The sequence below is a fragment of the Lolium perenne genome, chromosome 7 (genome assembly GCF_019359855.2).
Source record: "Lolium perenne isolate Kyuss_39 chromosome 7, Kyuss_2.0, whole genome shotgun sequence".
NCBI lineage: Eukaryota > Viridiplantae > Streptophyta > Magnoliopsida > Poales > Poaceae > Lolium > Lolium perenne.
Window position 1 is genome coordinate 100,748,779 of NC_067250.2, and position 16,221 is coordinate 100,764,999.

Here is a 16,221-nt window from a genome sequence, read left to right on the forward strand (position 1 = left end):
TCTGGAAACTTCGTGGAAAAATATGCCCCTCGGCGTTGATTTCGTCCAATTCCGAGAATATTTCCTTACTAGGATTTCTGAAACCAAAAACAGCAGAAAACAACAACTGGCTCTTCGGCATCTCGTTAATAGGTTAGTGCCGGAAAATGCATAAATATGACATAGGCTTCGATTTCGATCTTGACTTCTTTCTTGCGAGCCTCTTTTTCTTCAGCTAGCTCTTTCTTTGTTTTTCTTCTCTTTGTTGGCTGTACATCTTCCTCATCACTGTCTTTATCAGTAGGGCCTGCTAGCCTCTTTCTTTTCTCCACCTCTTCTCCTGTCTGAAGAGGGGCAGCGGTGCCTCCAATCATCTCAACTAGGCCTTTCAGCTTCTCGGCTTGAGCGGATTTATCACCCTCAGCTGTGCGATCTAGAAACTGTGGCATTTCAGTACCAATTTCCTTTAGAATTTAAGTATGCATAAAACATGTAGGTATCATCAATAATGTGGCATGGAACATAAGAAATTATCGATACGTTGGAGACGTATCAGCATCCCCAAGCTTAGTTCCTGCTCGTCCCGAGTAGGTAAACGATAACAAAGATAATTTCTGAAGTGACATGCTATCATAATCTTGATCAATACTATTGTAAGCACATGTAATGAATGCAGCGATTCGAAACAATGGTAATGTAATGAGTAAACAAATGAATCATATAGCAAAGACTTTTCATGAATAGTACTTTCAAGACAAGCATCAATAAGTCTTGCATAAGAGTTAACTCATAAAGCAATAATTCGAAGTAAAAGCATTGAAGCAAAACAAAGGAAGATTAAGTTTCAGCGGTTGCTTTCAACTTATAACATGTATATCTCATGGATATTGTCAATATAAAGTAATATAACAAGTGCAATATGCAAGTATGTAGGAATCAATGCACAGTTCACACAAGTGTTTGCTTCTTGAGGTGGAGAGAAATAGGTGAACTGACTCAACATAAAAGTAAAAGAAAGGCCCTTCGCAGAGGGAAGCATTGATTGCTATATTTGTGCTAGAGCTTTGGTTTTGAAAACAAGAAACAATTTTGTCAACGGTAGTAATAAAGCATATGGATCATGTAAATTATATCCTACAAGTTGCAAGCCTCATGCATAGTATACTAATAGTGCCCACACCTTGTCCTAATTAGCTCGGATTACCTGGATTATCATCGCAATACATATGTTTTAACCAAGTGTCACAAAGGGGTACCTCTATGCCGCCTGTACAAAGGTCTAAGGAGAAAGCTCGCATTGGATTTCTCGCTTTTGATTATTCTCAACTTAGACATCCATACAGGGACTACATAGACAACAGATAATGGACTCCTCTTTAATGCATAAGAAATTAGCAACAATTAATGTTCTCATATGAGATTGAGGATATTTGTCCAAAACGGAAACTTCCACCATGATTCATGGTTTTAGTTAGCGGCCCAATGTTCTTCTCTAACATTATGCATGCTCTAACCATTCAACTAGTGGTAAATCGCCCTTACTTCAGACAAGATGGACATGCATAGAAACTCACATGATATTCAACAAAGAGTAGTTTATGGCGTCCCCAGGAACATGGTTATCGCACAACAAGCAACTTAATAAGAGATAAAGTGCATAAGTACATATTCAATACCACAATAGTTTTTAGGCTATTTTTCCCATGAGCTATATATTGCAAAGGTAGAGGATAGAAATTTTAAAGGTAGCACTCAAGCAATTTACTTTGGAATGGCGGAGAAATACCATGTAGTAGGTAGGTATGGTGGACATAAATGGCATAGTGGTTGGCTCAAGGATTTTGGATGCATGAGAAGTATTCCCTCTCGATACAAGGTTTAGGCTAGCAAGGTTATTTAAAACAAACACAAGTATGAAGCGATGCAGCAAAACTTACATAAAAGACATATTATAAACATTATAAGACTCTACACCGTCTTCCTTGTTGTTCAATCCTTACTAGAAATTATCTAGACCTTAGAGAGACCAATTATGCAAACCAAATTTTAGCAAGCTCTATGTATTTCTTCATTAATAGGTGCAAAGCATATGATGCAAGAGCTTAAACATGAGCACAACAATTTCCAAGTATCAAATTACCCAAGACATTTTACCAATTACTACATGTAGCATTTCCCGTTTCCAACAATATAACAATTTAACGAAGAAGATTCAACCTTCGCCATGAATATTATGAGTAAAGCCTAAGGACATATTTGTCCATATGCAACAGCGGAGCGTGTCTCTCTCCCACACAATGAATGCTAGGATCCACTTTATTCAAACAAAACAAAAACAAAAACAAACCGACGCTCCAAGCAAAGTGCATAAGATGTGATGGAATAAAAATATAGTTTCACTAGAGGAACCTGATAATGTTGTCGATGAAGAAGGGGATGCCTTGGGCATCCCCAAGCTTAGACGCTTGAGTCTTCTTGAAATATGCAGGGGTGAACCACCGGGGCATCCCCAAGCTTAGAGCTTTCACTCTCCTTGATCATATTGTATCATCCTCCTCTCTTGATCCTTGAAAACTTCCTCCACACCAAACTCAAAACAACTCATTAGAGGGTTAGTGCATAATCAAAATTCACATGTTCAGAGGTGACATAATCATTCTTAACACTTGTGGACATTGCACAAAGCTACTGAAAGTTAATGGAATAGAAAAATCCATCAAGCATAGCAAAACAGGCAATGCGAAATAAAAGGCAGAATCTGTCAAAACAGAACAGTTCGTAAAGATGAATTTCTAAGAGGCACCAGACTTGCTCAAATGAAAATGCTCAAATTGAATGAAAGTTGCGTACATATCTGTGGATCACTCACGTAAATTGGCATAATTTTCTGAGTTACCTACAGAGAATTAGGCCTAAATTCGTGACAGCAAAAAATTCTGTTTCTGCGCAGTAATCCAAATTCTTTAAAAAGAGTTAAGGCCGTTGCAATCCCAGCTTTCTCAGCGTTTGGACGGTGCAGTGGGGCCCATAGTCAGTGTATGGGCTTCCATTCGGGTCTGACCCGCTTCTGCATGGTTGCCGTGTGTTCTGTTCGGGCCTGGTTTATCTCTTCCGTCGGCGTGGGGTGGAGGTTTGACCGACCATGTTCTTCCCTCTTCGCGTGCTAGATTTCGTCTCAATTCCGGCCGATTCTCCGCTGGTTGATCTTGCCTGCTGCGGTTCCTTTGCTCTTCTGGCGTTTCCTTTTTTTGCTAATCACGCTATTATTTCGGCGATCTAGGTCTGGAGGGGCTGGTTCTTTGGTGGGATCCCTTCGCCTGTTCGTTCGGCCGGCGCGGCCGGCGCGGCCGGCTGGTTTCCCTGAGGTACGTACCTTCCTTCTTCTTGAGATTTTCCTCTTTCTTTTTTGGATGATTTATGTGCGTGCTGCTATCTGTTATTTGTAATAAGATCCTTTTCCCCTCTGAGATGCTGCTACGTTTTACTACCTGAGATATGATTCGTAGAATCGTACTACCTCACGGCATCATTGAAGCGAGAAAAGGCTGATTAAGTTAGGAGTTGTACTGTAGGGCGGCACCTGTATCGATGTGGTTCCTGTATATGTTTTTCTCTGTACGAAGTTGTTGACCGGCTTAGTTGGATTTGTGTGCTGATCTGCCTGTATTTCCACCCCTAATATAATGCATGCCAGATTCATGTTTTTATTGTCCATCTGCTACATTCTAAGCTGTCCTAATACAATGCACGTGGGGTAAAGGTGTTGTGCGTTTTAGTTGATGTGCCTGAAATCGAGCCTACAGTTACGACTTGTCAGCTAATGTGTGCTTTTATGAAAATAAATATGCTACTTTTCATTCTGCTGAATTTAGGTTGCAGGCTGGTGATTATGGTTTTGTTATGCTTATCTGGAGAGGTAGGAACCTGGTTTAGCCTGCCTCGCTATGCTTACAAGCTTAGATTGTTTCAGAACATACTTGCAAACGTGGGTGATAAGACTTATCTTGCAGGTGATTTATGTGCGATCGTAGCTATTATCTGTGGGACATTTTTGTCATGTTATTTGTGTAGCTGTTATTCAACTATGGTGACTTGTTTTTCTGTAATTGTAGATGTGATTGGCGTAGTGACAGGTGTTTCTTCCCTTGTGAGCATCGATGTGAAGGGACATTCTACTTCTAAGTGCACTCTCTGCCTTACAGATACACGGTTTGTGGTCTCTGTCTCTGTCTCTGTCGTGTTAACATGCTGCTTACTTATATGTGCTGACTATATTTTCCATGCTGCAGGGATACTGCGACAGCTGTGGGGAAGAAATGCGGAGGCCATAGATTCGGGTCGTTTGATAGAGGATAGTTCTAGAGAGCCTGTGGTTGCTTTAATGATGGGGTGCACCCATAAAAAGCAAGATTGTATGTTCGGATGCCTCTGTTTTTTGTTTCTTTGAGAGTGTTGAGCTTGTGGATACCGAATTAATAATGCGTTAAATCTGTTTTCCTTATGGTTGTTATAGCTATGCTCGAGCTATCTGCTAGCTATGGATCTCAGGTTTGCATCAACATGGATATCTCGGATATTGTCACTTTGCGTGATAGGTATTGAATCTTTACTTTTCTCACATGTTGTGGTTTCTTTTGATTTTCAATTTACTAGGATCTATATGTTCTTTGCTTTGTATTGTAGGGGGGTTGGTCACTGTAGCTGGTTTTTTTTTTCTTTCTCAACTGCGTTTTTTGTTGTTTTTGGTGGATGTTGAGGAGGGGCTTCGTAGAAGTGATTTGTGTCCTGGTGTTTTGCTTTTGGGTAATGTGCCCTGTAGACCGCATCTGATAAATCCTGTAGTTTGTTCTGTTTTATGGCTCGCTCTTGTAGATGCGGTTAAAAGAGGTGTATATATATCAGATATGTGGAGACAGGAATAAGATCTATGTTGCGAGGATTAATTTCATAAATTAGAAATTGAACTTTGGGACACTTAGCGAGTCTGTGGGAGCTGTGGCTATTTTTTAGGTAGGTTCTCTATTTTTTGAGGAATATTGCTTCTTGGTGACGGGCAGTTCTGATTATCTATATTACTTGCTTGATATTACCTGTTAGTTGATGCTGGTATGATATTTATTGACATTTTGATGCTTACAATTTGTTTTGGTAAGCCATCGTGATCTGATTGGTAATAAGGGTTGTTAAATGTGTGTGCAGTTGGTAAATCCATAAGGTCGTGGAAAAGTTTAGGCTATGTTTCCTTAGCAGAGATACAGTATGCCATATATGGTTTGTTTGTAGTAGGGCGTTTTATTATTGTCTATGAAAGAAGTTAGGAAATGCATATATAGTTGGGTCATAGTTAGATTTGGAGAATCGTTTAGGTGCTGCAAATATTTTGAACAAATGAGAGTGTATTTTACCAGTTTGTTTAATTCATATGTTAGTGGCGTTATGTTTCATAGTTAGTAAGGCTTATTGTGAGAGTAGGATGTTTGGTGTGTTGTCGAAAAAATTAAGTGAATAGAGTGTGATAAAGTTAGTCCTTGGTGGTTGCTTAGAAAGAAGGATGTGAGCCGCAGTTAGTAGAGAATGTTTATTAGTGGCTAGGGTTTTCTGCATTAAACTACATTTTATACTGTTACCATATTCGTTTTGTGTTGTCTGTTTTACGTTTCTTACGAGAATTACTCTTGGTTTCTTTAAAGAGGCACTGGCGTGCACGAGAAGGTTACTATTCTGTGTTTTTTGAGTGGTGTTCCTATAATACAAGATCATCAGATTTTTTTATTTGCAGTTTTTAGTTCGTTACTCTTCTGTTGTCGGTTTGTCATATGCAGGCTGGTAGGATCTCATTATCCAATTGAGCTTATTATGGAAAGGGGTCGGCGATATGAGTGTGACGAGATTCAGGTCGTCACCGTGCCAGAGATGTCTGCTATGAACCCGCATGTTGCATCGGTATGCAGTTTGTGATCCCGAGTTTCCTCAGTTATGTGCGTTGGGATGTTGATGCCATGTCATTTCTGCAGGGCAAGAGATTTCGGAGCAAGATTGTGATTGATGGTGTCCAGCCTAACAAAGGATGGTGGTTCTTGTCATGTGATGATTGTAATTGTAAGGCGTATGAGGAAGGATCTGTCTATAGGTGTAGGAGAGAAAGGTGTTCTTGCAAGAGTGCAAGCCCAAGGTCAGTGTCCATTGTGACGGATCCATTTCTGTCGCTTCTTTTCGCATGGTATTTTTGATAAAGTTGGCATCATTTTTGGTGTTGTTTTATAGGTTTTGTGTTCCCTGCGTCATTTTTGGCGTCTGGAGACGGGGTTTCGGTATGACGATGTGCTTCCTTTTTCTAAGGTTAAAGAGGCAGGTGATGGTAGTGTGTTGTCTGGACGTATGGAAGGGAGTTGGTGAACCTAGCGCAGGGCGACGACGAACTAGGATTGGACAGTGTGGACTAGGAGGTATATCCTGTGTTTTATCATTCTTCAGGTGTTTGTTCTTTTCTCTGTTGTCGACGTTCATGAGTTTCGTTGTTTTGTATTTGCAGGTATGCAGATGTTGTCTGTCATAGATGTGTCCATGTGCTCATGTTTGTGGACGATTGCCAGTGCGCTTTTTTGCACTGGTTTTAGTCTGTTCGTAGGTGTGTTAGATTCAGCCGACTTAAGGGAGGATGCAGGTGTGTTTTGGGGCTGATGGTCGGCTGTGGCAGGTGTGTTGGTGTGTCGTTTAATACACGGGTTTAGTCGCGTGAGGTGTGCTTTTGCTGTTCTGTAATTAGGACGATGTATCGCTTTATGTGGAAGCTGATGCATGGTTTATGTGGCTTTGTGATTTTCTGCACGCCCTTGTGTGTATTGTATCACTGTATGTATGCGAGGTATGGCAGAACAAACTGTAGGTTAATGTGGTTTGGTATTTTTCTTGATTTAGAGGGAACTCAGAGTAGTTATGTCCTCTTATTTGGTTGTACACTCTCACCTTCAGTTGAATGATTTGTGCGAAAATAGAAAAATACTATGCGAAGAGGCTTTACTTGATGGCTGGCTGGTATTTTGCAAGCGTGAGAAGCAGAGAGACAGATTCCATCAGTTCGTTTTGGTGTTAGTTTCTGCAGAAGGCTGTGGTCCATCCTACCGTTCTTACTGATCTTAGGTGACTATGAAAGGAAGTTGTATAAAGGATTTGCCACAGGTGCTTCGTTTAATATCAATACAAACGCTTACAGGGATTTTTCACAGCTGCTTACATGTGAACCTATAAAGTATGATAATTGCTGCTGCAAAGATTACATGTGTGGCGTCGGCTATGCGCATATGAACTGTCCGTGTACTTAGGTGTCCATTACTCTGTGCGCGCGCCGTGATGCCTACGGGCGACGACGACGGAACCTGTCGAGGGCATGTACCAGGTGGTCCATCCAGCCGGTGAGGACGCGATCAGCGGCTTCAGTTGGTCCGACCTCTTCGTTCGCCTGCCGTATGGAGCGTGTGTTATTCAGTGCCCTGCGAGGGCCGTCGCATACCAGCTGGGCCTCGTGGGAAGCACAGACACTCCGAGTAGCCATGGTGTCCATGGATCTGCGCATCGTGGCCATCATATCTGGTCGTGTGCTTGGCCGACCCATGCATAGTGGTGCTCACCGATGGTTACCCGTCGGCGACCTCTGAGTTCTTGGAGCAGCCGTTCTGCCGCCTCTTCCTCAGCTTCATCACGATGAGCACGCTCGCTGCTGGTGCCACGCAGGACGCAGCGCTTCGAAGCAACCTTCGTGGCAGTCTAGGGGCAAGTCGCTCTGCACGATGGCAACGAAGCCATGGTCAACCCATTCCGTGCGGTATACGGGCGCGCCGGCGCCCATCCTTTCCTGTGCTTGCGCTAGCATATATTTTGTCGATATATATGACTATATTTTGCATCTGCGATAGATTACAGGATATATAGTATTCTCCTGTTTGTATATAAAATATTAATCTTCCTAATTTTGGATGAATATCCATGTTTCCAAATTCCAAACACTAGAACTTTTTATAATCTAAAACCTCGAAGGTCTAAAACCACCGTAAATAATTATGTTAAGGTTTGGAGGGTGGCTTCTTCTTCTAGAATTCATGAAAATTACAAAACAATACATGAGTGCAACTCCAGGTCAAACCAGGTAAAAAGTCATGATTTGCAATACTCCTTCCGTCTAAAAACCATGTGTTTCGGTCACATCACTTCCTCTATCTTGCACGCAATACAGAAACGTCTCCAGCGGGACGACGCAAACAGACGCTGAGCGATCGTTTACGTTCGCGGAGACCAAAAATGCATCTGGTACACCTTCCAGCGGGACGACGCATAGTGACTGGCCGTCCGCAACGACACAAATCTGAATTAAATATACGCCTCAGATGCGTCTCTGCGGACGCTGCCGGGACGCGCAAAGCGACTGCTCGCGTCTGTCGGACATTTCGTCGGGCCCGCCTGGCAACAACCCAGGCTCGATGAGTATAGTGCATGACCATGCACATACATGATATGATGAGTATAGTGAGATTTAATTGGGCATTACGACAAAGTACATAGACCGCTATCCAGCATGCATCTATGCCTAAAAAGTCCACCTTCAGGTTATCATCCGAACCCCTTCCAGTATTAAGTTGCAAACAACAGACAATTGCATTAAGTATGGTGCGTAATGTAATCAACAACTACATCCTTAGACATAGCATCGATGTTTTATCTCTAGTGGCAACAGCACATCCACAACCTTAGAACTTTCTGTCACTGTCCCAGATTTAATGGAGGCATGAACCCACTATCGAGCATAAATACTCCCTCTTGGAGTTACTAGCAAAAATTTGGCCAGAGCCTCTACTAACAACGGAGAGCATGCAAGATCATAAACAACACATAGGTAATAGATTGATAATCAACATAACATAGTATTCTCTATCCATCGGATCCCAACAAACACAACATATAGCATTACAGATAGATGATCTTGATCATGTTAGGCAGCTCACAAGACCCGACAATGAAGCATAATTAGGAGAAGACGACCATCTAGCTACTGCTATGGACCCATAGTCCAAGGGTGAACTACTCAATCATCACTCCGGAGGCGACCATGGCGGTGAAGAGTCCTCCGGGAGATGATTCCCCTCTCCGGCAGGGTGCCGAAGGCGATCTCCTGAATCCCCCGAGATGGGATTGGCGGCGGCGGCGTCTCTGGAAGGTTTTCCGTATCGTGGCTCTCGGTACTGGGGGTTTCGCGACGAAGGCTTTAAGTAGGCGGAGGAGATAGGTCAGGGGGCCACACGAGGGCCCCACACGACAGGCCGGCGCGGCCAGGGCTTGGGCCGCGCCGCCCTGGTGTCTGGCCACCTCGTGGCCCCAATTCGTATCCTCTTCGGTCTTCTGGAAGCTTCGTGGAAAAATAGGCCCCTGGGCGTTGATTTCGTCCAATTCCGAGAATATTTCCTTACTAGGATTTCTGAAACCAAAAACAGCAGAAAACAACAACTGGCTCTTCGGCATCTCGTTAATAGGTTAGTGCCGGAAAATGCATAAATATGACATAAAGTATGCATAAAACATGTAGGTATCATCAATAATGTGGTATGGAACATAATAAATTATCGATACGTTGGAGACGTATCAGTTAGGTACCTTTAAATAGGCGAAGAGGCGGAGTCAGAAGGTCGACGAGGCGGTGACACACTAGGGGGGCGCGGCCAAGGCCTGGGCCGCGCCACCCTGGCGTCTGGTGGCCCAGTGGCCCCCCTCTGGTGGCTCTCGGGTGTTCTGGAAGCTTCATGTGATTCTAAGATGTTGGGCGTTGATTTCGTCCAATTCCGAGAATATTTCCTTACTAGGATTTCTGAAACCAAAAACAGCAGAAAACAGGAACTGGCACTTTGGCATCTCGTCAATAGGTTAGTTCCGGAAAACGCATAAAATCATCATAAAGTGTGAACAAAACATGTAGGTGTTGTCATAAAACAAGCATGGAACATAAGAAATTATCGATACGTCGGAGACGTATCAGCATCCCCAGGCTTAGTTCCTACTCGTCCTCGAGTAGGTAAACAATAAAAGATAATTTCTGAAGTGACATGCTACCAACATGATCTTAATCATACTATTGTAAAGCATATGAGATGAATGAAGTGATTCAAAGCAATGGTAAATATAATGGTTAAATAATTGAATCATATAGCAAAGACTTTTCATGAATAGTACTTTCAAGACAAGCATCAATAAGTCTTGCATAAGAGTTAACTCATAAAGCAGTAAATTCATAGTAAAGGCATTGAAGCAGCACAAAAGAAGATTAAGTTTCAGCGGTTGCTTTCAACTTGTAACATGTATATCTCATGGATAGTTGTCAATGCAAAGTAATATGATGAATGCAAATATGCAAGTATGTAAGAATCAATGCACAGTTAACACAAGTGTTTGCTTCTAAGATAGAGAGAAATGGGTAAACTGACTCAACATAAAAGTGAAAGAATTGCCCTTCGCAGAGGGAAGCATTGATTGCTATGTTTGTGCTAGAGCTTTTATTTTTGAAAACAAGAAACAATTTTGTCAACAGTAGTAATAACGCATATGTATCATGTAAATTATATCCTACAAGTTGCAAGCCTCATGCACAGTATACTAATAGTGCCCGCACCTTGTCCTAATTAGCTCGGATTACCTGGATTATCATCGCAATATATATGTTTTAACCAAGTGTCACAAAGGGGTACCTCTATGCCGCCTGTACAAAGGTCTAAGGAGAAAGCTCGCATTGGATTTCTCGCTTTTGATTATTCTCAACTTAGACATCCATACCGGGACAACATAGACAACAGATAATGGACTCCTCTTTAATGTTCTCATATGAGATTGAGGATATTAGTCCAAAACTGAAACTTCCACCATGAATCATGGCTTTAGTTAGCGGCCCAATGTTCTTCTCTAACAGTATGCATGCTCAAACCATTCAACTCATGGTAAATCACCCTTACTTCAGACAAGACGGACATGCATAGCAACTCACATGATATTCAACAAGGAGTAGTTGATGGCGTCCCCAGGAACATGGTTATCGCACAACAAGCAACTTATAAGAAAATAAAATGCATAAGTACATATTCAATACCACAATAGTTTTTAGGCTATTTGTCCCATGAGCTATATATTGCAAAGACAAAGAATGGAAATTTAAAGGTAGCACTCAAGCAATTTACTTTGGAATGGCGGAGAAATACCATGTAGTAGGTAGGTATGGTGGACACAAATGGCATAGTGTTTGGCTCAAGGATTTTGGATGCACGAGAAGTATTCCCTCTCAATACAAGGCTTAGGCTAGCAAGGTTGTTTGAAGCAAACTCAAGTATGAACTAGTACAGCAAAACTCACATAAGAACATATTGCAAGCATTATGAGACTTTACACCGTCTTCCTTGTTGTTCAAACCCTTACTAGAAAATATCTAGACCTTAGAGAGACCAATCATGCAAACCAAATTTTAGCAAGCTCTATGTATTTCTTCACTAATAGGTGCAAAGTATATGATGCAAGAGCTTAAACATGAGCACAACAATTGCCAAGTATCAAGTTATTCAAGACATCATACCAATTACCACATGTAGCATTTTCTGTTTCCAACCATATAACAATTAACGAAGCAGTTTCAACCTTCGCCATGAACATTAAAAGCTAAGAAAACATGTGTTCATATGAACCAGCGGAGCGTGTCTCTCTCCCACACAAGCATTTATTCAAACAAAAACAAAAACAAAAACATACAGACGCTCCAAGTAAAGTACATAAGATGTGACCGAATAAAAATATAGTTTCAATGGAGGAACCTGATAATGTTGTCGATGAAGAAGGGGATGCCTTGGGCATCCCCAAGCTTAGATGCTTGAGTCTTCTTGAAATATGCAGGGATGAACCACCGGGGCATCCCCAAGCTTAGAGCTTTCACTCTTCTTGATCATATTGTATCATCCTCCTCTCTTGACCCTTGAAAACTTCCTTCACACCAAACTCGAAACAACTCATTAGAGGGTTAGTGCATAATCAAAAATTCACATGTTCAGAGGTGACACAATCATTCTTAACACTTTTGGACATTGCCCAAAGCTACTGGAAGTCAATGGAATAAAGAAATCCATTCAACATAGCAAAAGAGGCAATGCGAAATAAAAGGCAGAATCTGTCAAAACAGAACAGTCCGTAAAGACGAATTTCTAAGAGGCACCTGACTTGCTCAAATGAAAATGCTCAAATTGAATGAAAGTTGCGTACATATCTGAGGATCACGCACGTAAATTTGCAGATTTTTCTGAGTTGCCTACAGAGAACCCTGCCCAAATTCGCGACAGACAGAAATCTGTGTCTGCGCAGTAATCCAAATCTAGTATCAACCTTGCTATCAAAGACTTTACTTGGCACAACAATGCAACAAAATAAGATAAGGAGAGGTTGCTACAGTAGTAACAACTTCCAAGACTCATATATAGAACAAAATTAATGTAGTAAAATAAAAACATGGGTTATCTCCCAAGAAGTTCTTTCTTTATAGCCATTAAAATGGGCTCAGCAGTTTAAATGATGCACTCGCAAGAAATAGTATTTGAAGCAAAAGAGAGCATCAAGAGGCAAATTCAAAACAAATTTAAGCCTAACATGCTTCCTATGAAAAGGAATCTTGTAAATAAACAAGTTCATGAAGAGCAAAGTAACAAGCATAGGAAGATAGAACAAGTGTAGCTTCAAAAATTTCAGCACATAGAGAGGTGTTTTAGTAACATGAAAATTTCTACAACCATATTTTCCTCTCTCATAAATATTTTCAGTAGCATCATGAGAAAACTCAACAATATAACTATCACATAAAGCATTCTTATCATGAGTCTCATGCATAAAATTATTACTCTCCACATAAGCATAATCAATTTTATTAGTAATAGCGGGAGCAAATTCAACAAAGTAGCTATCATTATTATTCTCATCATCAAATATAGGAGGTATATTGTAATCATAAACAAAATTATCCTCCATAACAGGCGGCATCAAAAGACTACTATCATTATAATCATCATAAATAGGAGGTAAAGTATCATCAAAGTAAATTTCCTCCTCAATGCTTGGGGGACTAAAAATATCAAGCTCATCAAAACCAGCTTCCCCAAGCTTAGAATTTTCCATATCATTAGCAAAAATGGTATTCAAAGTGTTCATACTAATATGTTCCATGGGTTTTTTAATTTTCGGATCAAACCATCCATGTCTTAACTCAGGAAAAAGAATAAAAAGCTCCATGTTGCTTTCCATTATGCCAAACTAGTGTAAAACAAGAAACAAAAAGATGCAATTGCAGGATCTAAAGGAAATAGCTTCGAGCACTTACAACGGTGCCGGAAAATAGCTTGGTAGCCGAGATCCGGAGTGTGAGTACCTTTTACCTTTCCTCCCCGGCAACGGCGCCAGAAAAGTGCTTGATGTCTACGGGTGCTTCTATTCTTGTAGACAGTGTTGGGCCTCCAAGAGCAGAGGTTTGTAGAACAGCAGCAAGTTTCCCTTAAGTGGATCACCCAAGGTTTATCGAACTCAGGGAGGAAGAGGTCAAAGATATCCCTCTCAAGCAACCCTACAATCACGATACAAGAAGTCTCTTGTGTCCCCAACACACCTAATACACTTGTCAGATGTATAGGTGCACTAGTTCGGCGAAGAGATAGTGAGATGCAAGTAATATGGATGTATATGAGTGGTAATAGCAATCTGAATAAAATATGGCAGCGGGTAAACATGCAACAAAACAGTAAACAAATGGAGATTTGATGCTTGGAAGCAAGGCCTAGGGATCCTGCTTTCACTAGTGGACACTCTCAACAATGATCACATAATAGAACCACTCTACACTCTGTTGTTGGATGATGAACACCACTAATTGTGTAGGATTACACGAACCCTCAATGCCGGAGTTAACAAGCTCCACAATATTCGATATTCATGTTTAAATAACCTTAGAGTGCAAGATAGATCAACACAATTACACCGAGAACTAACATAGCATGCACACTGTCACCATCACACTATGAAGGAGGCATAGATCACATCAATACTATCATAGCAATAATTAACTTCATAATTTACAAGAGATTACAATCATAACCTACGCCAAGTACTACACGATGCACACACTGTCACCATTACACCGTGGAGGAGGAATAGACTACTTTAATAACATCACTAGAGTAGCACATAGATAATATTCAACTAGATCACATAAAGAGAGAGATGAACCACATAGCTATGATACGTCTCCGACGTATCGATAATTTCTTATGTTCCATGCCACATTATTAATGTTATCTACATGTTTTATGCACACTTTATGTCATATTCGTGCATTTTCTGGAACAAACCTATTAACAAGATGCCGAAGTGCCAGTTGCTGTTTTCTGCTGTTTTTGGTTTCAGAAATCCTAGTAAGGAAATATTCTCGGAATTGGACGAAATCAACGCCCAGGGGCCTATTTTTCCACGAAGCTTCCAGAAGTCCGAAGACGAGACGAAGAGGGGCCACGAGGCAGCCAGAGCATAGGGCGGCGCGGCCCCTGCCCTGGCCGCGCGGCCCTATGGTCTGGGCCCCTCGCGCCGCCTCTTGACCTACCCTTCCGCCTACTTAAAGCCTCCGTGACGAAACCCCCAGTACCGAGAGCCACGATACGGAAAACCTTCCAGAGACGCCGCCAACGCCGATCCCATCTTGGGGGATCCAGGAGATCGCCTCCGGCACCCTGCCGGAGAGGGGAATCATCTCCCGGAGGACTCTACGCCGCCATGGTCGCCTCCGGAGTGATGTGTGAGTAGTCTACCCCTGGACTATGGGTCCATAGCAGTAGCTAGATGGTTGTCTTCTCCCCATTGTGCTATCATTGTCGGATCTTGTGAGCTGCCTAACATGATCAAGATCATCTATCTGTAATTCTATATGTTGCGTTTGTTGGGATCCGATGAATAGAGAATACTTGTTATGTTGATTATCAAAGTTATATCTATGTGTTGTTTATGATCTTGCATGCTCTCCGTTACTAGTAGATGCTCTGGCCAAGTAGATGCTTGTAACTCCAAGAGGGAGTATTTATGCTCGATAGTGGGTTCATGCCTGCATTGACACCTGGGACAGTGACAGAAAGTTCTAAGGTTGTGTTGTGCTGTTGCCACTAGGGATAAAACATTGATGCTATGTCTAAGGATGTAGTTGTTGATTACATTACGCACCATACTTAATGCAATTGTCTGTTGCTTTGCAACTTAATACTGGAAGGGGTTCGGATGATAACCTGAAGGTGGACTTTTTAGGCATAGATGCAGTTGGATGGCGGTCTATGTACTTTGTCGTAATGCCCAATTAAATCTCACTATACTCATCATGATATGTATGTGCATGGTCATGCCCTCTTTATTTGTCAATTGCCCAACTGTAATTTGTTCACCCAACATGCTGTTTGTCTTATGGGAGAGACACCTCTAGTGAACTGTGGACCCCGGTCCAATTCTCTTTACTGAAATACAATCTACTGCAATACTTGTTCTACTGTTTTCTGCAAACAATCATCTTCCACACAATACGGTTAATCCTTTGTTACAGCAAGCCGGTGAGATTGACAACCTCACTGTTTCGTTGGGGCAAAGTACTTTGGTTGTGTTGTGCAGGTTCCACGTTGGCGCCGGAATCCCTGGTGTTGCGCCGCACTACATCCCGCCGCCATAGCAGTAGCTAGATGGTTGTCTTCTCCCCATTGTGCTATCATTGTCGGATCTTGTGAGCTGCCTAACATGATCAAGATCATCTATCTGTAATTCTATATGTTGCGTTTGTTGGGATCCGATGAATAGAGAATACTTGTTATGTTGATTATCAAAGTTATATCTATGTGTTGTTTATGATCTTGCATGCTCTCCGTTACTAGTAGATGCTCTGGCCAAGTAGATGCTTGTAACTCCAAGAGGGAGTATTTATGCTCGATAGTGGGTTCATGCCTGCATTGACACAGGACAGTGTGAGAAAGTTCTAAGGTTGTGTTGTCTTGTTGCCACTAGGGATAAAACATTGATGCTATGTCTAAGGATGTAGTTGTTGATTACATTACGCACCATACTTAATGCAATTGTCTGTTGCTTTGCAACTTAATACTGGAAGGGGTTCGGATGATAACCTGAAGGTGGACTTTTTAGGCATAGATGCAGTTGGATGGCGGT

At 41.7% G+C, this 16,221-nt stretch overlaps 1 protein-coding gene across 4 annotated transcripts; it reads left to right on the forward strand.

Moving 5' to 3' along the window:
• The first annotated feature begins 3,117 nt into the window (after positions 1-3,117).
• LOC127316468 (uncharacterized) lies at positions 3,118-6,916 on the forward strand. Of its 4 annotated transcripts, none has more exons than XM_051346864.2 (10): positions 3,118-3,178; positions 3,260-3,344; positions 3,852-3,989; positions 4,092-4,188; positions 4,269-4,391; positions 4,493-4,574; positions 5,802-5,922; positions 5,994-6,151; positions 6,244-6,425; positions 6,512-6,916. In XM_051346864.2, exons 5-10 carry the CDS (start codon positions 4,361-4,363, stop codon positions 6,658-6,660), a joined length of 723 nt encoding a protein of 240 aa, XP_051202824.1. In that variant the 5' UTR covers positions 3,118-3,178; positions 3,260-3,344; positions 3,852-3,989; positions 4,092-4,188; positions 4,269-4,360; the 3' UTR covers positions 6,661-6,916. The 4 variants fall into 4 exon arrangements, with proteins under 4 accessions (XP_051202824.1, XP_051202827.1, XP_051202828.1 ...); XM_051346867.2 differs by having other exon boundaries at positions 3,859-3,989; XM_051346868.2 differs by lacking the exon at positions 3,852-3,989.
• The last annotated feature ends 9,305 nt before the right edge of the window (positions 6,917-16,221 follow it).